The sequence below is a fragment of the Equus quagga genome, chromosome 14, assembly GCF_021613505.1.
Source record: "Equus quagga isolate Etosha38 chromosome 14, UCLA_HA_Equagga_1.0, whole genome shotgun sequence".
In the NCBI taxonomy this organism is placed as follows: Eukaryota; Metazoa; Chordata; class Mammalia; order Perissodactyla; family Equidae; genus Equus; species Equus quagga.
The window spans coordinates 72,973,420-72,999,723 of record NC_060280.1 but is presented as its reverse complement, the minus strand read 5'-3'; the positions used below and the strand labels follow the sequence as shown (position 1 = coordinate 72,999,723).

The window sequence follows — 26,304 nt, the reverse complement described above, 5'->3', positions numbered from 1 at the left end:
CTCAGAGCAGAGTCTCAGAGACTTTGGCCATCAGGAGTCTCTCCAGGGAAGAGGACCATGTTTCACTGAAGAGAGGTAGGAGAGAAAAGGACATAGAAAATGTACTGCCTTAAAAATCTAAAGACATCTATCCATTTTTGGTATCCCTTTCTCTAAGCACAAGTTCTTGCTTTGGAGGCTTAGTTTAGTCTCACATTGTTCTCTGGAAGTGAAAGTCTCTTGGGCTGTGAAGATAGATCCCTAGCAAAAAGTAAGAACCTTCTTACCATACTAAAGTTCAAATCTCTCTGTGTGGATTTCATTCTAAAAATGGGGGGTGGAAACTTGGAGGGTGGTCATGGTGTTTCTTTCTGTCTAAGTGGTTCTCTTTTCTTATCCCTACAGACTGCCCCCCTCACCCCCACCCCCCATCTCCACAGGAGTATGGCAGCCAAGAACTCTTCAGTGACAGAGTTTATTCTACTAGGCTTAACAGACAAGCCAGGACTCCAGATACCTCTCTTCTTCCTGTTTCTAGGTTTCTATATGGTCATGGTGGTGGGGAACTTGGGCCTCATAATGCTGATTGGGTTGAACTCTAGCCTGCACACTCCCATGTACTTTTTCCTCTTCAACCTCTCCTTAATAGATTTCTGTTACTCCACCACCATCATCCCCCAAATGCTGAAGAGTTTTGCCTCAAAGCAGAACATTATCTTGCATGCAGAGTGTATGACTCAACTCTTTTTCTTATGCTTCTTTGCCATCTCTGAGTCCATCATCCTGTCAGCAATGGCCTATGACCGCTATGTTGCCATCTGTAAACCATTGGTGTACACGGTCACCATGTCTCCTGAGGTCTGTTTACGCCTCGTGTTAGGTGTGTATGTGATGGGGTTTTCAGGGGCATTGGCCCATACTGAAAATGTAGCAAGTCTAACCTTCTGTGCCAACAACCTTGTCAATCACTTCATGTGTGATGTCTTTCCTCTCCTTGAGGTCTCCTGCAACAGTACTTACATCAACGAGCTGGTGGTCTTCATATTTGTGACCATTGTCATTGGAATGTCCATCGTCACTATCTTCATCTCTTATGGTCTAATCCTCTCCAGCATTCTCCACATTCACTCCACTGAGGGTAGGTCTAAAGCCTTCAGTACATGCAGCTCCCACATAATTGTGGTCTGTCTTTTCTTTGGTTCTGGGGCTTTCATGTATCTCAAACCACCTTCCATTTTGCCCCTTGACCAAGGGAAAGTGTCCTCCCTGTTCTATACCATTGTGGTGCCCATGTTAAACCCATTGATCTACAGTTTGAGGAACAAGGATGTCAAAGTTGCACTGAGGAAATCCTTGGGAAGAAAAATATTTTCTCGAGAAATAAGTAGTATTTGAGAAAGAAGATACAATGATACAATGCTTTGTTTATTCGTGTGTGTGTTTTCAATGAGGGATCCAAGTTCTAGGTTTTTTTCTCTCTTGTATAGAAAGAGAATCTTAATTCTTTATGTTGGATGAATTTTTAGTGCAGTTTTATATTCCCCATCCATTGACCCACCTTGACTATTACAAGATTATTTTATGCAATTTTTTTTTCTACAATCATAGGTGATTTAATGTTGAGTGGGCCTTATAAATCATTTTATCTAAATTTCTCATTTAATAGACATTGGAGACTTACAAATATATGTGTTATCCAGAGCTATGCAGCTACCTAGTGCCACAACTGGGACTGGAATCCAGGCCCTTGAATTCCATTCTACTTTGCTTTCCTTTATGCCATGTTTCCTACTTCATTGCTGCCCTTGTAGATTTCATTTTGAAAGTATAATATCTAGCGTTTAAAGTCTTATTCTATTTATAGCAATTTAATGTAACTTCTCCATTAATAATTTTTGAATATTACATTTTTTGTCAAGAGGATGGGAGATGAAAACTTTTCTTAAGTTGGTCTTGGCCAAAAGACAAGAGTGCTGTGTTAAGACTGCAGGGTCTTTGTGGTGTGTATGTAGGTCCCAATAGCAGGTAAAGCATAGTAATTCCTGAGGTTGTGTGTGGAACCCTAGGGACCCAGCCTAGTTAATTAGGACTTCTGGTGGTTTAAGGATTATAAATATGCTGAGTGGAATGTTTCATACATTATTTCAAGACTAAGAAAGTCAGAATTTAGAGCTTTATTCAGAGGAATAGTTTTGGGGTTTTAGCTATGATGGAGAAATCTGTGTCTCAGGATAATCACCTAAGGGTCTGCAGGTTCTAAAGGAGGAGTAAAGAATTTGCAGGCTCTAGTTAGTTTTCAAGGCAGTACCAAACAGTTGAATGTTAGAGGAAGCAATTTCCATCAAATGTTAAGGAACTGCAAATTCCACAGACTCACGTGTATATGTGAGTAAGGGATAATTCACCTCAGGACTGGTCTACAAATACACAACATTGGGTAAAGAGAGGTATAGATTACATCAGAACACTTTGATCTCAATGAATTATTAGTAGTAAATGAAGGTTCTTTCGAAAAGGACTAATACGTTGAGTGCTGGGGAGACACTAATATATGAGCCTTTCTTTTGGAAGGTTCTCTTCTTTGGGAAAGAGGGAAGTTTGGATGAGTGTTTAGTTTTGCCCTTTAGTATGACACAGATCAAATAGGGTAAAGTTTAAAACTGAGAACATCAGGGGAAGATTTTGCTTTAGTCAGTATGGAATAGTGAAAGAGAACTGAGTTCAGGAGACGGTGGGGTGTGTGTCAGGTGGGTGAGGTGAATAGGCCACATTTAGTAGGTAGAAGAGGAAACAGCAATTTTTTCTCATTTAAATTTTTTTATTGACGTTATGATAGTTTACAACATTGTGAAATTTCAGTTGTACGTTATTATTTGACAGTCACCATATAGGTGCACCCCTTCACCCTTTGTGTCTACCCTCCACCCCTCTTCCCCCTGGTAACCACTAAATAGTTCTCTTTGTCCATGTGTTTGTTTATCTTCCACATATGAGTGGAATAATACAGTGTTTGTCTTTCTCTATCTGGCTTATTTCGCTTAACATAATATCCTCTAGGTCCATCCATGTTGTTGTGAATGGGGCGATTTTGTCATTTTTTATGGCTGAGTAGTATTCCATTGTATATGTATACCACATCTTCTTCACACATTCATCAATTGATGGGCACTTTGGTTGCTTCCACATCTTGGCTATTGTGAATAATGCTGCAATGAACATAGGGGTGCATAAGTCTCTTTGAATTGCTGATTTCAAGTTCTTTGGATAGATACCCAGAAGTGGGATAGCTGGGTCATATGCTATTTCTATTTTTAGTTTTTTGAGGAATCTCCATACTGTTTTCCACAGTGGCTGAACCAGTTTTCATTCCCACCAGCAGTATATGAGGGTTCCCTTTTCTCCACAACCTCTCCAATATTTGCTATTTTTTGTCTTGGTTATTATAGCCATTCTAACAGGTGTAAGGTGATATCTAAGTGTAGTTTTGATTTGCATTTTCCTGATGATCAGTGATGTTGAGCATGTTTTCATGTGCCTATTTGCCATCTGTATATCTTCTTTGGAGAAATGTCTGTTCATATCCTCTGCCCATGTTTTGATCAGATTCTTTGATTTTTTATTGTTCAGTTGTGTGAGTTCTTTATATATTATGGAGATTAACCCTTTGTTGGATAGATGGTTTACAAATATTCTTCCTCACTTGGTGGGTTGTCTTTTTGTTTCAATCCTGGTTTCCCTTGCCTTGTGGAAACTCTTTAGTCAGACGAAGTCCTACTTGTGTATTTTCTCTTTTGAGGAAACATCAATTTTGAGTCATATAGTGGAGTTGGCTTTGTATCCTGGCTCAGTTGTTTAGTAGTTGTGTGACCAAGCAAGTGACTTAATATCTCTAAATATTAATTTCTCTATTTTTAAAAGAGAGACAATGATCTTGACTTTGTGGGGTTTTGAGAGAATTGAATCCCAGGCACTTAATGAATCTTAGTTCCCTCCCTGCTGGAACTCCTTCATCCAGTTTCAGCACCTCCTCTAGCTTCTGCATGAGCTGAGGAGATCACTTCATCTTCCTGGAACTCTGCTTAGTCACGAGACAATGGATTCTTCTCTAACTTTCTTTTAAAAACTATATTAAATATTAATAGAATGTATTAAAATATATTTTGACTAAGTAGTACTTGCACATGGTAAAATACTAAACCATACAAGTAGAGACTATACAGTAAAAATATGTTTTCCTCTCATTTAGTTAATTCCATTCCTGAATTCTTTTCCTTAGAACCAACAGTTGTTGCTAATTCCTTATAAATCCTTCCATACTCAAACATATATGTCTCTCTCACTTTCTGTGTGTGTGTACAGATATGTATATATAATGTCCCTTCTTGGTTTTTTTCCTTTTTTTGTGAAGAAAATTTGCCCTGATTTAACATCAGTTGCCAATCCTTCTCTTTTTTTTGCTTGAGGAAGATTGGCCCTGAGCTAACATCTGTGCTACTCTTCCTCTACTTTATATGTGGTATGCCTCCACAGCATGGCTGATGAGTGGAGGAGGAGGTCTGCATGCAAGATCCAACCCTTGAACCCTAGGCCACTGAAGTGGAGCAAGTGGAAATTTAATCACTTGGCAACGGGGCCACAGGGCCCCCCCTTCTTGTTTTAAAGTAGTATAAAAGCATATTTAAGAATGATGTTTTTCAATGGAAACAGCTTATAAGTGGATAGGACAGAGAATATTTCAGAGTAAAAAGAAGAGGAGTCAATCACAGGAGAGGCATGGGAAAGTATGAGTGAGAAGGGGAAGGGGAGCAGAGGCATTCTTGGTTCTTGATGGGTCACTATTGGTTCAAAGTCTGTAGCCACAGAGTACCATTTTTGTCTTCTGATATTCTGTCCTCATCCCATGGTTGCATGTCTTCATCTCTGGTGATGCTGTGATGAGGTCAGAACCCTTGAGAGCTGAAAATGTCAGAATGGCAAGTATTTTGAACTCAGGACACAGTTCTAAACATGTTTGTCTATTTTAATAAATGAGGTACATTGTTTTTCTTTTTATGATTCTTGAAGCAACTCCTATTTATTGTTGCAAATCTGGAATATAAAAAATGCATGAAGAAAAAGGATTACTTATGCTTCAAAGTGGTAGTTTGCATTATTGATCAAAATTTGTCACTCACCTAGAAGTATTGTGCATCCGTACTCTTGCTATGGTCTCATAGAGGTAGGGTATATTTTCCTGCTTCATTGACAGTCTGCTTGACCATTGGATCCATCTTGGTCAACAGGATATTAGCAGATATGATACAACCCAGGTGCATGGGATGTGTTTACATGATGAAGCTTGCTGGCTTGTGCTTCTGCCATTGCCTTGAGAAGAGCTTGTCCTAGGTGACTGATGCTGTTTCCAACTGATTCTTATGATGAACACATGTGGAAGAGATATTAAAGCAGAGATGCCCACCTGTGCCAAGACAAGATGAGCCACCACAATCAACTTGTGGACATATGAAGCACAAATATTCGTTGTTGTATACCAATGAAATTTTGTGAGGTTGTTATGTAGCAATGGCTAATTGGTAACACTCCACCATTCAGAGATCAAGAAAGGAGAATCTCATCTGAAGTATAAAATTTTCTTTTAGTGGGGTCACACTCTATATGCCATGCTATAAAATGTTTTCTAACTTAACATTATCACATGAGCTTATTTGCTAGTCAGAAATATGTTTTGAATTATAGTTTTTCATGGGTTTCATCATGTAGTTATGTCGTATCTTATTTAAGCTTTTCCGATTGTTGAAGTTAAAATTGTGTCAACTCTCCAATGTTTTATTACAATAAATAACGCTATAACTATCACTTTGTGTTAAAATTTTTGTCTAGATTTCTGATTATTTTCTCTTGAGAGATTCCTATTTAATTTTTCAATTCAAAATATCTCCAATTTTCCTATAATTTCTTCTTATTGACTTGGAAATTTGTTACTTAGAAATGTATAGTTTAATTATTCTTCTCTCGGATATATTTTTTGCTAAATGACAGGCACTTCAGAGCTCCCTTCCTTTGCATTCTTTCTGTTCTTTGGTCATCCTAACTGAGATTAAATCTAACTTCAACCCTCCATACACATTTTAATGTTTAGCATTTCCTTGATAGTTTTCTTCTATTCCTCCATCATTTCTCCCAGAATGATGATGAGCTTTGTGACAGAGAAGAATATCACCACCTATGTGACATCAGAGACTCAGCTTTTCCATTCTGAATGTCATTAGTGATCACTCCAATTTTGTCCTGCTGGTCTTTGGTCACTATGAGGCCATGACCACTCAGGACTGTTTCCTGCTGAAAGTTCATAAGCTATTCAGTTTAGCGATGCTGCAGTCTAACCAGGGGACATGGACCAGCTGTCCTTTTGTGAAAATGATAACATTAAACTTTACTTGTGTAACATAGGCCCTCTGCTCCAAGTCATCTGAATTAGGATTTATTGTAGTCCCCCTTTATCTGTGGATTTTCTCTTCATGGTTTCACTTACCTGTGGTCAACCGTAGTCTGAATATATTATATGGAAGATTCCAGAAATAAACAATTCATGTTTTAAATTGTGCACTGTTTTGAGTAGCACAATGAAATCTCCTGGAATCACGCTTCATCCTGCCCAGGACATGAACCTTCCCTTTGTCCAGTGTATCCACACTATGTATGCACCAGATCTACTGGCTGGAAGATGTCTTTGTCTTTGCCTTCATAAACTAGAAATTGTCATGGCTTCTTCATACCACTTGTTCCAGATGCAAAGATCTGAGCAGGAGCATTTGATTGGCTGAGGTTGAGTGGTATGCTTTTGCTGTAGGCTCCAGGAGTTTGGAGAGCATGTATCTGGCCTTATCTATCGTGTGGGGAAATTACAACTAAGATTCAAACAAAGGCAGACTTTCCAGACAGAGAAAGATGTTCTGATGCTGGGAAGCAGAATATTGACTACACCTCCTTATCCTTCAGATCACTGAATTTCACTTCCCCAGAAAGGCTGTCCCTCATCTTCAAAACTCAGTTCAGTTTCCTTCACTTAATGCTTTCAGCCAACCGTGTACTTCCCTTTGAAGCACTTACCACACTTCTAATTCTTTATGAGTAATAACATGTAGGACCTCTTTATAATAAATGTTTGGCAAGGGATTTTACAGGCCATAAATGAAGTATAAATTCCAGGTCCACACACATGGGAGTGCAGTCTATGGTTAGGGATCCTCAGGGGAAAGGGTTTTTGTTTTTTCTTTTTCCTTTTTCTGTCACAGCCAAGGCTGAGACCAGCCTGTATTTTCACTATCTCACTGTATGGGGCATGTCTTTTCTGGTGTATTCACCTTCGAGTATCGACTTCTTTGGTCACAGACTTATGAGGGCCATGGAGAGGTATAGTGGCCTCTAATCCCATACTCCTTCCTCCCTGGGTTCCAGGCTTTGCTTCTTGCCCCTCATGTGTGCAAATCATAGCTCTAGGCCTCTAAGCATTGGCAGACACTTCCCAGGGAAACACTGGCTCCCCTTGTCTATAAAAATATTCCTGCTTTATTGTCTTTTTTCACTCCTCAGAACTCTGGATTTTCAGATCAGCTAAGAAAATCAGTGGCTTAATGTTTTTTATTATTAGCATTTTTATTCAAAATTTTTCAATATTCTAGCAAGAAGGCATTTTTTTCTGAACATCTAAATGCTAAATGGCTAGAAATATCAATTTTACAAATTAATGAATGAATAGGCTTTTGTTTTTTTCTCTAATAAACAAGTAATTTCTTCTCTCTTATGCTTTCTTAAGCCATTCTCCCTTAAAGATTTGTTGAGATATAACTGACATATAATACTGTGTAAGTTTAAGGTGTATAACATGATGATTTGATACATTCATACATTTCAAATTGATTAACACAATAAGGTTAGTTAACACCTTCAATTCTCACTAATTACTATTTCTTTTTGTGGTCAAAACATTTTATATCTACTCTCTTAGCAACTTTAAAGTATATAATACAGTATTGTTAACTATAATCACCATTCTGTACATTAGCTCCCCAGGACTTATTCATCCTATAACTGGAAGTTTGAACACTTTGACCAGCATCTTACCATTTTCCCCATCCCCTATCTCCTGGCAACCACCATTCTACTCTGTTTCTATGTGTTTGGCTTTTTAGATTCCACATATAAATATTTCACATATTTAGATTGCACATATGACTATGTTTGTATTTCTCTTTCTGACTAATTTCAACTAGCTTAATGTCTTCAAGTTCCATCCATGTTGTTGCAAATGGTAAGATTCCCTCTTTCTTGTGCCTGAATAATATTCCACTGTATGTATACCACATGTTCTTTATTCCTCTGGAGATGGACACATAGGTTGTTTCCATGTCTTGGATATTGTCAATAATGCTGCAGTGAACTAGAGAATGCAGATATCTCTTTGAGACACTGATTTCATTGCCTTTGGATGTATACTTGGAAGTGAGATTGCTGAAGCATATGGTAGTTCTATTTTTAATTTTTAAAAATCTCTCATACTGTTTTGCATAGTGGCTAACGATATACATTCCCACCAACAGTGCACAAGGGCTCTGTCTTCCCACTTTGTCAACATGTTATCTCGTCTTTTTTTAAATTTAGATATCATTGACATATAACATTATAGTAGTTTCACATGTACAAGATAATGAGTTGATATTTGTATACATTGCAAAAATGTCACCACAATAAGTCTAGTTAACATCTGTTACCATAAAGAATTACAAAATATTTTTTTGTGATGAAAATTTTTTAAGATTTGGTCTCTTAGCAACTTTGCAATATACAACACAGTAATATTAACTATAGTCTCCTACTGTACACTACATCCCCATGACTTATTTTAAACATGACAGTTTGTACTTTTAACCCTGTTCACCCATTTTGCCTGCTCTGCACTACCCTACCACCCACCCCTGCCTCTGGCGACCACCAATCTTGTCTTTATATCTATGAGCTCCATTTTTTTCTTTTTGTTTGTTGTTATTGCTTGTCTTTTTGATAATAGCCATTCTAACAGGTGTGAGGTGATATCTCATTGTGGCTTTGATTTGCATTTCCCTGATGATTAGTGATGTTGAATATCTTCTAATGGCTCTGTTGGCCATTTATATGTCTTCTTCGCAAAATGTTTATTCACTTCCTCTGTCCAGTTTTTAATAGGTGTATTTGGTTTTTTGCTATTGAGTTGTATTGTGTTCTTTATATATATTTTGACATGAACTCCTTATTATATAAATGATTTGAAAATTTCTTCTCCCATTCTGTAAGCTGCTTTTTTGTTTTGTTGAATGTTTCTTTTGCTGTCCAGAGCTTTTTAGTTTGAGGTTGTCCTGCTTATTTATTTTTGTTTTGGTTGTTTGTGCTTTTGGTGTCATATCCAAAGAATCATTGCCAAGACCAATGGACCAATGTCAAGGAGTTTATTCTAGGGGTTTTACGGTTTCAAGTCTTATGTTTATTCCAGTCTTTAATTCTTTTTGAGTTAATTTTCATGAGTGTTGTAAGACAGGGGTTCAATTTCATTTTTCTGCATGTGTTTATCCAACTTTCCCAACACTATTTATCGAAGAGATCATCCTTTCCTTACTGAGTATTCTTGGCTCTCTTGTCAAATATTAGTTGACTGTCTATGTGGAGGTTTATTTCTGGGCTCTTGATTCTGTTCCATTTGTCTATGTGTCTATTTTTATGCCAGTATCATACTGTTTATATCAGTCTCATACTATAATTTTGTAGTATAGTTTGAAATCAGGAAGTGTGATGCCTCCAGCTTTGTCTTTCTTTCTCAGGATTGCTTTGCCTTTGAAAGTCTTTTTGTGGCTCCATACAAATCTTAGGATTGTTTTTTCTATTTCTGTAAAAAATGCCATTGGAATTTTGATTTGGATTGCATTGAAGGTATAGATAATTTTGGGTAGTATGGACATTTTAAGAATATTCTTCCAATTGATGAACACTAGATGTCTTTCCATTTATTTATTTCTTCTTCATTTTCTTTTCATCAAAGTCCATAGTTTTCAGTGTACAAATTTTTCACTTCCTTGGTAAATTTATTCCTAAGTATTTCATTGTTTTGTTTTAAAGATTTTTTTTTCTTTTTTCTCCCCAAAGCCCCCCGGTACATAGTTGTACATTCTTCGTTGTGGGTCCTTCTAGTTGTGGCATGTGGGACGCTGCCTCAGCGTGGTTTGATGAGCAGTGCCATGTCCGTGCCCAGGATTCGAACCAACCAAACACTGGGCCGCCAGCAGCGGAGCGCGCGAACTTAACCACTCGGCCACAGGGCCAGCCTCAGTATTTCATTGTTTTTGATGCTCTTGTGAATGGGATTGTCTTTCTTTCTTTTTCAGGTATTTTGTTGTTAGTGTCTAGAAATGCAAATGATTTCTGTTGATTTTGTGTTCTGCAACTTTACTAAATATGTTGGTTAGTTTAAAATTTACTGAATCAGTTGATTAATTTCACTGAATTCATTGACTGATTTTTTTGGTGAAGTCTTGAGCATTTTGTATATAAAATCATGACATCTGCAAATGATGACAAATTTACTTCCTCCTAGAAGTTTGAAAGTTTTTTATTTCTTTCTAGGAGTGGTGAGGGTAGGCACCCTGGCCTTGTTCCTGAATTTAGAGGAAATTCTTTCAGTCTTTCACCACTGAGTATGATGTTAGTTGTGGGCTTGTCATATATGACTTTCATTACATTGAGGTAGGTTCTTTCTATACCCAATTTGTTGAGAGTTTTTATTATGAAAAGATGAGTATTTTGTCAGATGGTTTTCCTGCATCTATTGAGATGATTGTATGATCTTTATCTTTCATTATGTTGATGTGATGTATCACATTTGAATTGCATACATTGAAACATCCTTGCATCTCAGGCATGAATCCTGCTTGATCATAGTGCATAATTCTTTTAATGTGCTTTTGAATCAGTTTGCTAGAATTTTGTTGAGAATTTGTGGATTTATATTCATCCAGGATATTGGCCTGTAGTTTCTCTTTCTTGTAGTGTCCTTACCTGGATTTGACATCAGAGCAAGCGAGCCTTGTGAAGTGAGTCCCCTGTTCTTCAATTTTTTGCAAGAGTTTGAGAAGGGTTGGTGTTAATTCTTTTGTAAATGTTTGATAGAATTCTCCAGGGAAGCTGTTTAGTCCTAGGCTTTTCTTTGTTGGGGGATTTTTGATTATTGATGCGATCTCTTTACTTATTATTGATCTGTTCAGACTTTTTATTTTTTCATGATTCAGCCTTGGTAAGTTGTATGTTTCTAAGAATTTGTCCATGTCTTTCAGATGATGCAATTTGTTGGAGTGTAATTGTTCATAGTAGAACCCTGTGGTCTTTTGTATTTCTGTGGTATCAGTTGTAATGGCTCCTCTTTTATTTCCACTTTTATTTATTTGAGTCTTCTCACTTTTTGTTGATGAGTTTATGTAAAGTTTTGTTAATTTTGTTTACATTTAAAAAACCAGTTCTTAGTTTTGTTGATGTTTACTATTGTTTTTCTGGTCTCCATTTCATTTATTTCTATTCTGATCTCTGTTATTTCTTTCCTTTTGCTAACTTTGGATTCAGTTTGTATTTCTTTTCTAGTTCTTTGTGGAATAAGTTAGATTAACACCTTTCTTTTTTCTTAATGTAGGTGTTAATTTCTATAACGTTCCCTCTTAGAACTGCTTTTGCTGCATCCAGGAGCAGCATGGTACATTGTATTTTCATTTCATTTATTTCAAGATATTTTTCGATTTCGCTTTTGATTTCTTTTTTGACCCATTGGTTGTTTAGGAGTGAACCACCATGGAATATCCTTTTCCATTACTTCACTTTGAGCCTATGTGTATCCTTAAAGCTGAAGTGAGTCTCTTGTAGACAGCATAAGTTGAGTCTTGCTTTCTTTCTTTTATCCATCCAGCCACTCTATGCTGTTTGATTGGAGGAATAACTCATTTACATTACATTACATTCATTGCCATGTATTTTGAATTTTCCAGCTTTCTTCTTGTTATTCACTTCTAGTTTTCACAACCTTGTGGTCAGAAAATGTACTTGGTATGATTTCATTCTTAAATTTGCTTAGACTTGTTTTATGACCTATCATATGACCTATCCTGTAGAACATTCTGTGTGTGCTTGAGAAGAATGTGTATTCTGCTGCTAATGGATGGAATGTTATCCATATGTCTGTTAGGTATATTTGGTGTAAAGTATAGTTCAAATTCAACGTTTCCTTATTGATTTTATGTGTGAATGGTCTATCCAATGTTGAAAGTGGGTTATCAAAATCCTGTACTCTTATTTTATTGTTCTCTATTTCTTCCTTCTGATCTGTTAGAAATTGATTAATAAATTTAGGTGCTCTGATGTTGTATGCATATATATATTTATGATTGCTACATCTTCTTGATGAATTGACCCCTTTATAATTATATAATAACCTTCTTTGTCTCATTACCATTTATGACTTAAAGTCTATTTTGTCTGATTTAAGTGTAGCTCCCCCTCCTCTCTTTTGGTTTTCATTTGCATGGAGCATCCTATTCCATGCCTTCACTTTGAGCCTATGTGTATCTTTAAAGCTGAAGTGAGTCTCTTGCAGGCAGTGTAAGTTGAGTCTTATTTTTTTCTTTTATCCATCCCGCCTCTCTATGCTTTTTGATTGGAGGAATAACTCATTTACATTAAGAGTAATTTTTCGTAAGTAAGGACTTACCAATGCTGTTTCATTAATTGTTTTCTGTCTATTGTGTACTTCCTTTGTTCCTTTCTCTTTCTCTTTCTGCCTTCCTTTGTGAATTGATGATTTTCCATACTGATATCATATTATTCTAGTCTCTTTATCTGTTCTGTATCTTCAGTAGGTTTTTGCTTTGTAGCTATCATAAGGCTAACATAAAACATCTTATAGATATAACAGCCTGTTTTATGTCAATAGCAACTATGGGGGACTGGAATTGGCCACCCCAAGATATGTCTCTTCGGCATGAAGATTATTTTGGGCTGGTTACTTTTAAAAACTGCAGACAAGAAAGAAACTCTGAAAAGTAGAATTTACTTACCCTTTGTTAAGAGACATTTACATTGTAAAAGAAATCTCCATCTGTAAAGGTGTCTCCCTTTCTGTACCAGGAAGGGAGGATGACCTTATCTCTAGAAACTCTTATCAATGTGGAAGGCAAGGACTCAAGTCTGCATAATAACCTGACTCCTGTTTACTGTACTTGTGTGGTAATCTCCCATGATCGACTCCCCCTCCACCCCCAATATCCTCCTTTGCCTTTAGCTGAAGATGATATTTAAGGTGGTGGCTTCAACCATTTTGGCGAGTTGCTCAGGTTGCCTGAGCCTCTCCCATGTGTACGTGTTATAAAGCTTTGTTTAATTTTCTCCTGTTAATCTGTCTCATGTGAATTTAATCTGTTCTCCAGCCAGAAGAACCCAGAGCAGGTAGAGGAAACATCTTCCTCTCCTACACATCTTAACTTCAATTACAAACAAAAGTTCTACCTTTTTACTCTCCTTTCTTTTGTTTTGGATGTCATGGTTTACTTCTTTTTATATTGTCTATTCTTTAACAAATTATTGTAGCTACAGTTACTTTAATAATTTTGTTCTTTAAACTTTATACTAGAGTTAAGTGGTTAAGACATATTACAATGTTAGAATATTCTGAATTTGACTATATACTTATCTTTACAAGTGTGTTGCATATTTTCAAGTTACTAATTAGTGTTCTTTCATTTCATCTTGCAGACTCTTTTCAGCATTTCTTGGAAGGCAAGTCTAGTGGTGATGAACTCCCTCAGCTTTTGTTTATCTACAAAAGTCTGTATATTTCCTTCATATCTGCAGGACACTTTTCTTAACAGAGTATTCTTCATTGGCAGTTTTTTCTTTCAGCACCTTGAATATATGGTCCCTCTTCCTCCTGGATTGTAAGATTTCTGCTGATAAATACACTGATGGCCTTATAGGGATTGCCTTGTAAATTATAAACTTCTTTTCTCTTGCTGCCATTAAGATTCTCTCCTTTTGATTTTTGGCAGTTTTATTATAATGCATCTTGGAGGAGATTTCTTTAAGTTGAGTTTATTTACTGACATATGAGCTTTACTAACTTGAATAACCAAATCTCTATCCTGATTTGGGACATTCTCAGCCATTATTTCTTTAAATAGCCTTCAGCCTCCTTCTTCTTTTCTCCTTCTGGGACTCCAGTAATTCATAAATTGCTTCTTTAGATGATGTCCTATAGACCACATAGGCTTCCTTCATTCTTTTTCATTCTTTTTTCTTTATTCTCCTCTGACTGGGTAATTTCAAAGTTCCCATGTTCTAATTCACAGTTCCTTTCTTCTGCTTGATCCATTTTATGTTGGATTTTCACTTTATTCATTGTATTCTTAGCTCCAGAATTTCTTTTTTGTTCTTGCTTGTGATTTGTGTCTTTTAAACTTCTCATTTTGTTCATGTTTTGTTTTGCTGGTTTAATTGCATTATCTGTGTTTTCTTGTAGCCCACTGAGCTTCTTTAAAACAGCTATTTTGAATTCTTTATCAAGTAAATCACAGATCTCCATGTTTCTGCAGTCAGTTTTGGAAAATTATTGTGATCCTTTGATGGTGTCATGTTTACTTGATTTTTCATGTTCATTGAAGTTGTGCATTGCTGTCTTTGCATTTGCAGTAGCAGTCACCAACTCCAGTCTTTACTAACTGAAAAGAGAGTACCTTCTTTCAGTTCCACTTGAGATTCTGAGGCTTTTTCAGACCTTCCATGGATATGCCTGCTCCACACTTCTTTGTCCCTTTGTGGCAGAATTCTTAAGCTTCAATGCCTTCTTTTGATCCTGAATTCACCAGGGTGCATACTGATATCTTCCCGTTTGTTTTCTCAAAGTTAGAACTAAAGTTCCAGTTTGTGGTTTCTCCAGGCTCACAAATTTGGGCTGGCTTTCTATGTTTGCTCACTAGCCATCTGCTGAAACTCACTCTCACATCTCTTGGAACGCTAACAGAGCTGGCCAAAGGGTGGGGCTGTTTGTGGGTGAGGCATGTGGAGCACTGTAGTGCTCATTGGCCAGTTGGTGTGGTCCATGAGTGAGGCAATTCCATTGTCTGGATATACTACAGTTTATTTATCCATTCATCAACTGAAGGACATCTTGATTGCTTCAAAGTTTGGTAGTTATGAATACAGCTGCTATAAACATCCATGTGAAAGTTTTTGCATGATCGTGTTTAATATGCAAATACCAATGAATATGATTGATGGATTATATGGTGAGACTTTTTTAGTTTTATAAGAAACTGCCAAACTATATTGCACAGTGGCTGTACCATTTCCCATTCTCACCAGCAGTGAATCAGAGTCCCTGCTGCTCTACGTCATCCCCAGTAAATGGTGGTGTCAATGTTCTTGATTTTGGTCATTCTAATAAGTGTGTAATGTTATCTCATTGTTTTTAATTTGAATTTCCCTGATGACAAAAGATGTGGGGCATTTTTTCATATGCCTATTTTCCATTTGCATATCTTCTTTAGTGAGATGTCTGTTAAGGTCTTTGGCCCATTTTTAAATCAAGTTAGTCCTTTTCTTATTGTTTACTTTTAAGAGTTTGCATATTTTGGATAGCAGTCATTTATCAGATATGTCTTTGTCAAATATTTTCTCACAAACTATCTTTTCAATGGCAATCATCTCCTGATCCATTGGCTTTGCCATACCTAAATAATAATAAAACCCATATTTTAAAATACCATTCTTTAACCTCACTGTACAAGATCACATTTGGACTTGTCTCCTTCTCAAAGTTCAGACTGAGAAATGAAAGCCTGGTGCTCTCCTTTTTTCCATTTGGGCTCCTCTTCTTACAAGATTGGTTTCCTGTAGGAGGATCCAGTTATGCCTTTCATGATTGGCACTGGCAACACTTTCACTCTGTAGAAGAACCCAGTGGGTCACCTCCTTGTTTTTGCAATAAATGAAGGCTTCAGAGTTTGAATTAAAGTTGGCCTGACCACAAAGCCTTTGTAGTTTTCACAGTTTGATGCTGCTGCAAGATTTGCATTTCTCTGAGAGTCAAGTTTTCATTTTAACCTGGAGCCCACCTTGATTTGTAACCATAAATTTACAGTCACTGTTATAATTTAAGCATCACAGAGAACATGATTTTTTGAGTTAATTTAAATATGTGTTTGCATCTCTGTTCTGCCTGTTATTAACATGCAACCTTGATCTAAGTATTTCAATCTTTGTGAGATTCTGTTTATTTCTTTTTAAAGTGCAAACAAATGCCTATCTCAAATGATTATGAATATACATTGCATAAATCTATTCATTGCATAAATTAATATACATTGCATAACAGACACTCTGTTATTTCTCTTTTTCGGTTCTCCTTCTGCTTTTGTAAGAAAAATATTTCATATGCTATGATACTATTATTTGGCTTTATCCATAAGAAAGACTAAAAAGAACCCATTGCATGAGTTTCTCAATACCTCAAGACTGAAATAGGTAATGTTTTAACAGTTGAAACAATTGGAGTTCAGAGGTATTGAATACTTTTCAATTTATTGCAAATATATTGTAAAAATTTATTTAAATTTTAACTGATGCTTTGTCATTCTGTTTAGAGGGCTGGATTTTGCAAGTCTTCTTTCCTTAGTCAACCTTCCACTAAATTTGAGGTTGACTTTTAGAGGATTTGAACCAGAAAGACTCTGGACTTGGGTCAACGAGCCCATCAGAAGGGTGGGGCAATTCTCTACTGAAAAGAGTGTGATTATATTTAGCACTGTGTAGTGAATGGTGAGATCTGCAGACTCTTTCAACTGCTGAATTCTAAGAATGTTTGCAGCCAGTCTTATGATCATCCTCCTTGACCCCACAAAATTAGAAGATTCTAGGTCTCTTCTCTGGTGAAACTGATCTGCTTAAGAAAAAAGAGTTACAGATACTCTTTGATGTTTGGCCCCTAATAAAGTGACACACATGGATCACTCTTTCCCTAAAGTGAAGTCTGCTAGTTGACAAGCCCAGCCAAATTACAATGAATGTTCAGTCAACCTGTTACAGACTGTCTCTTAAATACACGAGGATAGTCAAGGATCACCAGCCATTTGATGGATGATTGTACATAAAGAAACAAAGAAAAAATACCCAAGGAAAATAGAACGTTATGTGGCTGTTGCCCTCTCACTTTGCTCAGTGAAGTGGCCTGTGTCTGCTGTAATGTGAGAAACCACAGACGTGCCATGTTTTTTATCAGCCAGACTCATTGTGATTGCAGTTGGCCAAGGAGTTCCTACAGGAGCTGTCCATGTAGGCAACCTGCTGGGCACAGATATTGGAGAAACAGGAATATAGCATGGAGGCATTCCTGAACTAGAACAGTGGAGAAGGAGGAGTTTGGGGAACAGCCATCTTGGAGTCTCTAGATGAAACTTCTTTATTTCCCATGTCTCTGCTTTCTGGGTTGGAACCTGCTGTGCCATAATATAGTACAGAGTATGACACAGGCCACTGCTTTGCTGTTTGCCTTTGGTCAGGCAAATATTCTGACTCAGTCTTCTGGTCTGGTAGCTCTTCCCTCTTAAAAGTTCCCCTGGACTGCCAGGTTGACCAGCAGTGAGCTGTTTGCATTGTCCTTCATTTTGGCACCAGCACACCTGTAATTTGATAATTTGATGACTTCCTCCTAGGACAGTTGACATTTTTAGAAGATTTTCTGCCTGGATTCCTGAAACAGAGGAAGGATAGGGGAATGATATTGTGGGAAAGAGATGGGTCTTGAAGAAGAGCTATTGGTTTTCCATTGTCATCCTTCATAAAGAGACAGGAGAGTAGCAACACTTCCCTCTATCTGTGGTTGAAGAAAAAGGCAGTGGGAGTTTATATTTGTTTATGTTTATGTGGTTTGGGTTTGTACAGAGAAACAAAGGGAAATGGAGAAAGAGGAAAGTAGAAATGACAATTATCCAGAACTTTATGTGACAGGCATTATTATGCCCTTCACTTAGGTTATCAATCAATATCTCTAGATGTGGGAGTAAAGAGGCAACAAAAGCAAAAACAGATAAATGGGACGACATAAAACTTGAAAACTTTTGTTCAAGAAGCAACACACTCGACAGAGTGAAGAACTTTGGGAATGGGAGAAAATATTTGCAAATCACATATGTTACAAAGGGTTAATATCCATATTATATAAAGAACTTCTACAACTAAACAGCCAAAAATAAAATAATTTAAAAATGGGCAAAGGACCCTGCTATAGGCTGAATGTTTGTGTCTCCCCAAATTCATATGTTGAATCCTAATCTACAATGCGATGGTATTTGGAGGTGGGCCTTTCTGAGCTGATTAGATCATGGGGGCAGAGCCGTAATGAATGGGGTTAGTGCCCTTATAAAGTAACCCCAGAGAGTCCCTTCACCACTTATACCATATGAGGTTATATGGAGAAGAAGGCTGTTTCTGAACCAGAAGCAGAAACTAACCAGATACTGAAACTACCAGAGCCTTGATCTTGTACTTCCCAGCCTCCAGAACTGTGAGAAATGTTTATGTAGTTTATTAGGCATTCAGTCTATGTTATTTTGTTTAGCATCTCAAACAGACTAAGATAAACTTGAATAGACAATTCTCCCAAGATGATATACAAATGGCATACAAATACAAGCATATAAAAAGATGCTCAACATCACTAAACATCAGAAAATGCAAGTCAAAACCACAGTGAGGTATCACCTTACACCCTTTAGGACAGCTACTATCAAAAAAACGGAAAACAAGTGTTGGCGGGGATGTGGAGAAACGGGAACACTTATGCACTATTGGTGGGTTTGTGAAATGGTTTAGAAAATGGAAAACACTATGGAGATGCCTCAAAAATGTAAAATAGAAGTACTATATGACCCAGCAATCCCATTTCTGCTATATATTCAAAAGAATTGAAAGTAGGATATCAGAGAGATATTTGTACTTCATAGCAGCTCTATTCACAACCACCAAGAGATGGAATAACCCAAATATCCATTGATAGATGAATGACTATTAAAAAATGTGGTATATACTTTTATATATATTTAAATGTGGTATATACATACAACAAATATTAGTCATCCTTAAAAGTAAGAAAATCCTGTCGCATGCCACAACATGGATGAACCTTGAGTATATTACGCTAAGTGAAATATGCCAGTAACAAAAGGACAAATACTGTATGATTCCACTTATATAACATATCTGAAATAGCCAAATTCATAGAAACAAAAAGTTGAATGGTGGTTACTAAGGGCAGGAAGGAGAGAGAAAAAGGAAGTTGTTTTTTAAGAGGCACAGAGTTTCAGATTTGCAGATAAATAAATTCTGGATATCTGTTTCACAACAATGTGAGAACACAATACTTCTGAACTATACACTTAAAAATAATTAAGATGGTATATTTTATGTTATGTGTTTTTTTATCACAATGAAAAATAAATTAAAAATAAAGCTAATAAAGTGTTAAATAAAATATGTTCCTGTCTCTTACCTTGACAAACTACTTTCACAACCTTGGAAGGTCAGATTCAAATTTAAAATCCCTAGAATGTTTAAAGATCCATGCCAAAATGTGGTAGCACAGGGAGAGACACCTTGGTTTCCAGGTGCCTGCCCATGGGCCACAACTTACTCCTTCAACCTCCCACTCTCATATTTATCCCATAATGTGCGGGGCCTACACATTCACAAGTATGAACACCTCCAGTCCACATGCCCAGTTGCCATCCACATCCCTTGCATATAGCTTCTGCCTGACGATCCCTTCAAGTGAAAAAACCAACAATCTAGTCTGCTCTTGGGAGGATAGACCCAGAGAAAAGCTTTCACAGGCCCTGAAAGCTAAAGTCTTGCTCAAGGCCCAAATTTCTGTGTAATCTTTCAGGCCTTACCACAGGCAGTTACAAAGGCTTTAATGGCAGGCCTCACAAGGGAAAGTACCAGCTGGCTCTAGCCTTCCATGTGGAGAAAGATAATACCCAACTCCAGGCCACTCTAGCCATCCTGCCCAGACTCAGATGGGTTCAATGGCCAATTCTACCAAAATTTTAAGGAAGAAATTATACAAATTCTCTATAATTTTTCTCAGAAGATAGAGACAAAGGGAATATCATAGCTGATTCGATAAGACCAACATTATCCTAATAATAAAAGCAGACAAAGACAGTACAAGAAAAAAACCTGACAGAACGTATCTTGCATGAATATAGATGCAAAAATCCTCAACATAATATTGGCAAATAAATACAACAATATATAAAAATGTATATACCATGATTAAGTGGATTTATCCCAACTATGAAGGCTGGTTCAAAATTCATAAGTCAGTTAAGAGTTCTGATTCAAGATGGTGACATAGGAGTTTCCTGAACTCATCTCCTCTCATGGACACACTAGATTCACTACAGCTACATATGGAATAATTTTCTCAGAAGAACCCCCGAAACTAGCTGAGTATCTCCTTCACTTTGGGGAAATGAGAAAAAATTCACAATGAAGCAATTAGGAGAGGCTGAGACACAATCTCACCATAAACCCACCCCCTGCATGGCAACTGACAATTGATGGGAGCTCAAAAACTTGAGCTTTTGCCTGAGGAGTGAAGGATTTGAACCCCATATAGAGCACTCCATATTTTAAGACCTGCACCCTTGAGACAAGCCCTCAAAACATCTATCTTTGAAAGCCAGTGGATGTATGAGACCCACAGGATTATAGCAAATTGAGAAACAGTTCTTAAAAGGCTCATGTACTCAGACTCACCCATCCTAGAGACCAGGAAAAGGCAGCTGACTGCAAAGCACCCAGACGTTCGGTAAACAAGGCTTATTTGCTTATTTTAAGGCATTGTCCTGAGGGGGAAGACCTCTAATTTAACATACATCGAAGGGCCTACTGAAATACTCTTTGGAGATGGTGGCCAATGGGTACCACCTTTGTGCTCTCCCTCTGCCTCACTTCAGCTTACCAGTGTCTCCCACAAAGGAGCTTGTACCCTTGTCTGGCACTCTCATTTTCTCTGCTGCTGCCTAGGGGACACTTCAAGATCAAGTGACTCTGGTGGCCAGTGGGGCTTACACTTACGGGTGCCACAGGATTATAACCAATAGAGAAAGAGTTCTTAACTGTCTTCTTCTTCCAGGGAACAGCAAGAGACAACAGACTAAGGTACCTGTTTTTCTGTGAAAGACGCCTATAGTTTATCCTCATAGCTGCTGCTTGAAGGGAAGCCTTCTAATTAAACGCATGTCTAAGGGCCAACTGTCATCCTCTGCAGAAACATTGAAGGTGAGTGCTATCTTTGTGCTTTTCCTTTGCTGCACTCCAAAATGCCAGTGTCTCCCAGAGTGGAGGTTGTACTCATGTCCGGTGCCCCAGTTTTCCCATCCAGTGCACTCGGTTTTGTGGCTGCTGGCCAGGGGGCATCCCTTGATTGCTTGGTTCTGGGGGCCAGTGGGGCTTGCATTCCTGTGTCCATGGGAATGAAACAAACAGAGAGTCAGTTTATTTTCAGCTACCACACCCAGGCCATAGCCTGCACAGCAGAGTGAAACACACCCCCAGTCTTTCTGTGAAAGAGTCCTATTTGCTTGTCTTGGAGTTTTGGCCTGAGGGATAGGCTGATTTGGCACACATATAGAGGCCTATTAAATGCTCTCAGGAATGGAAGCTGGTGGATTCCATATTTGTGTGCTTACTGCCTCACTCCAGGTCTCTAGATCTCCTGGAAAACAGCTTGTACACATATCTGGTGCACCAATTTCTGAGGCTGTCACCCAGGGACACCTCTAGGTCACCTGGCTCTGGTGACCAGGAGGACTTATACTTACAGTCCCAGAGTACTGTATTCATTTGCATACTTGGAAAGCTGCTGCCTAAATGTCTGGCTTCCAATTAGCCTGAATCTAGGTGCTGACTGTCCCTTTGGGACACTGACAGATTGTGGCACACCCTCAATTACTAGAAGCCACTAAAAATAAAGTAGGCTACTTGAACAATCACAAAAGTTTGAGAGACAAACAAAAGATAGGGAAGAGTTGAGCAATAAGGTCCATCTCCCACACTAGAATACTCTTTCAAGACTGGGTGAGGTGGCTGCTTTATGTAATATAGAGAAACCAACACAGAAGTCAAGGAAAATGAAGAAACATAGTAATATATTCCAAACAAAAGAACAAGATAAAACCTCAGAAACAGAACTTAATGGAACAGAGATAAGAGATTTACCAGATAAAGATTTTACAATAACAGTCATAAAGATGCTAACTAAATATAGGAGAAGAATGGCTGAATACAGTGAGAACTTTAACAAAGAGATAAAAAATATAAGAATGTACCAAAAAGTTGTCACCGAACTGAAGAACACAACAATTGAACTTAAAAATACGCTAGAGGGGTTCAACAATAGACAACATGAAGATGAAAGGATCCGTGAACTTGAAGACAGATGGAGGAACTCAGGAACTCACCTACTCAGAGCAGCAGAAAGAAAACAAAAAGGAACAAAATTGAAGATAGCTTAAGGGACTCATAGAACAACATTAAGTGGACCAATATTCACAGTATGAGGTCCCAGAAGGAGAAGAGAGAGAGAAAGGGCCAAATTATTTGAAGAAATAATGGCTGAGAACTTCCTTAATCTGGGGAAGAAAGAAGACATCCAGATCCAGGAAGCCCAGAGTTTTCCAAATAAGGTGAATCTATGAGGCTCACACCAAAACACATTATAATTATAATTACAACTATAACTAAAATGTCAAAATTTAAAGGCAAAGAGGGACTTTTAAAAGCAGCAAAAGAAAACTTGTTACATACAAGGGAACCCCATAAGACCATCAACAGAGTTTTTAGCAGAAACTTTGCAGGCCAGAAGGAAGTGGCACCATTTAATAAAAGTGCTGAAAGAAAAAAAGCTTCCAACCAAGAACACTCTACATAGCAAAGTTGTCACTCAGAATTGAAGAAGAGAATAAGTGCTTTTCAGACAAGCAAGAGCTAAGACTTCACCAGTAGACTAGTCTTACAAGAAATGTTAAAGGGACTTCTTTAAGCTGAAACAAAAGGACACTAATTAGTAACAAGAAAACATATGAAAGTAAAAATCTTGCTGGTAAAAGTAAATATATAGTAAAAATCAGAATAATATAATGTTGTAAAGTGGTGGGTTAGTCAGTAATAATGCTAGTTTGAAAGGAAAAAGAGAAAAGTAGTAAAAATAACTATATACACAGTAACTTGTTATGGGATATACAAGTTAAAAAGATGTAAACTTTGGCATCAAAAAATAAAATGTGCAGGAGTGAGAATAAAAATGTAGAGCTTTAGAACATATTGACAATTAAGTAATCAACTTAAAATAGACATTTATGAATACAAGTTGTTTCATGTAAGCCTCATGGTAACAACAAAGGAAAAACCTATAGTAGATGCACAACAGATGAAAGGGAGTCTAAGCATTCCACTATAGAAAATAAATCACAAAGGATGAAAGTAAGAGAAGAGAAAGGAACAGAAGAACTACAAAGCAGCCAGAGAACACTGAGTGAAATCACAATAAGTACATACCTATCAATAATTACGTGTAAATCGATTAAAGTCTACAATCAAAAGACATAGGGTGGCTGAATGGATAAAAAACGAAGACTCCTCTGTATGCTGCTGGCAAGAGGCTGACTTCAGATGTGAGGACACACACAGGCTGAAAGCGTAGGATGGAAAAAGATATTTCATCCACATGGAAACCAAAAGAAAGTAGGGTAGCTGTACTTATATCAGATAAATAGACTTTAAGACGGAGACTGTGATAAGAGACAAAGAAGGCCATCACATAATGATTAAGTAGTCAATCCAAAATGAGGATATAACATTTGTACACCCAACATATGACCACATAAATATATAAAGGAAATATTAACAGACCTAAAGGAATACAATTATAGTAGGAGACTTTAACCTCACTTTCAGCAATAGGTAGATCACTCAGTCAAAAGATCAATAAGGGATCATTGGCCTTAAACAACATACTAACCAAATGGACTTTGCAGACATGTACAGAACATTTCAAACAAAATTAGCAGAATATACTTTCTTCTCAAATACACATGGAATATTATCCATATATCATTTTTTAGGTCACAAACATCTTAATAAATTTAAGAAGATTGAAATCATATCAAGCATCTTTTTTTGCCCACAATGGTATGAAGGTAGAAATCAATTACAAGGAGAAAACTGAAAAATTGACAAACCTTCAGAAATTAAACAACATGCTACTGAACAACCAGTTTGTCAAATAAGAAATCAAAAAATACTTTGAGACAAATGAAAATGGAAACGCCACACACCAAAACTTATGGGGTGAAGCAAAAGCAGTTCTAAATGGGCAATATTGTAGTGGTAACTGCCTGAATCGAGAAACTAGAGAAAAAGAACAAGCAAAGCCTATAGTTAGTAGAAGAAGAAAATAACAAATGTCAGTGTGTAAATAAATGAAATAGAGACTAAAAAGACATTCGAAAAGATCAATGAAACTAAGAGCTGCTACTTGAAAAGATAAATAAAATTAACGAACCTTTAGGTAGACTCACCAGAAAAAAAGAGCACTCAAATAAATAAAATCAGAAATGAAAGAGGAGACACTGCAAGTGAGACCACAGAAAATACAAAAGATTGTAAAAGACTACTATGAATGATTATACACCAAAAAATTGGGCTACTTGGAAGAAATAGATAAATTCCTGGAAACAAACCATCTACTAAGACTGAATTATGAAGAGACAGAAAATCTAAAAGGCTAATTACTAATAGGGAGATTGAATCAGTAATCAAAAAACCTCCCAACAAACAAAAGCCCAAGACTAGGTAGCTTCACTGGTGAATTCTACCAAACATTCAAAGAATTAATACCAATCTTCCTCAAAGTCTCCCGAAAAACAGAAGAGGAGTAAACACTTCTAAACTCATTTTATAAGGTCAGCATTACCCTTATACCAAAACCAGACAAAGACAGTATAAGAAAAGACAATTATACGTTAATATTCTTGATGAACATAAACACAAAAATCCTCAACAAAATATTATCAAACAGAATTCAACAATACGTTAAAAGGAGCATAAACTATGATGAAGTAGGATTATTCCAGGGATGCAAGGGTGGTTCAACATCCATAAATCAATCAACTACATTATCAAAATGGATTAAAATCATATGATCATCTCAAAAAATGCAGGAAAAACATTTGACAAAATTCAACTTCCATTTATGTTAAAAACTCTCCACATAAGAAAGGCCATATATGACAAAGTCCATGGCTAAGGTCATACTCAATGGTGAGAAGCTGAATGCTTTTCCTCTAACATAGGGAACAAGACAAGCATGCTCACTCTCACCACTTTTATTTAACATAGTATTGGGAAGCCTTAGTCAGAGAAATTAGGCAAGGAAATGAAATAAAAGGCATCCATACTGGGAAAGAAGAAGTAAAATTGTCCTTATATGTAGATGACATGATATTATGTGTAGAAAACCTTAAATATCCCACATAAAACTGTTAGAACTAATAAAGGAATTCAGTAAAGTTGCAGGATACAAAATTAATATATAGAAATCTGTTGCATATCTATACACTAATAACAAATTATTAGAAAGTGAAAATAAGAAGCAATCCTATTTACAGTTGCATCAAAGAGAATAAAATGCCAGGGCTGGCCTGGTGGGGCAGTGGTTAAGTTTGCACATTACCTTTGGGGGCCTGGGGTTCACCAGTTCTGATCCCAGGTGCAAACCTATGCATTGCTTGTCAAGCCATGCTGTGGCAGGCATCCCACATATAAAGTAGAGGAAGATGGGCACAGATGTTAGCTCAGGGCCAATCTTCTTCAGCAAAAAAGAGGAGGCTTGGCAGCAGATGTTAGCTCAGGGCTAATCTTCCTCAAAAAAAAAAAAAAGGAATAAAAGGCCTAGGAATAAATTTAACAAATGTGGTGAAACACCTGGACACTAAAACTATAGGACATTCAGGAAGAAATTGAAAGACACAAATAAGTGGAAAGATCTTCCGTGCTTAAGGATTGGAAGAATTAATATTTTTAAAATATCCATACTACCCAAAGCAATCGACAGATTTAATGCAATCCCTATCAAAATTCCTGTGGCATTTTTCACAGAAATAGAAGAGACAATCCTCAGATTTGTATGGAACCAGACAAGACCCT

General features: G+C 37.1%; 1 protein-coding gene across 1 annotated transcript; it reads left to right on the top strand.

The window, feature by feature from the left end:
* The first annotated feature begins 423 nt into the window (after positions 1-423).
* LOC124225617 (olfactory receptor 8B12-like) lies at positions 424-1,374 on the top strand. Its single transcript, XM_046638265.1, has one exon. The coding sequence runs from the start codon at positions 424-426 to the stop codon at positions 1,372-1,374; it is 951 nt and encodes a 316-aa protein (XP_046494221.1).
* Positions 1,375-26,304: the final 24,930 nt, after the last annotated feature.

What these genes read in the sequence shown, in the direction of transcription:
- LOC124225617 (XM_046638265.1), top strand. Translation starts at nt 424, where the DNA reads ATGGCAGCCAAGAACTCTTCAGTGACAGAGTTTATTCTACTAGGCTTA.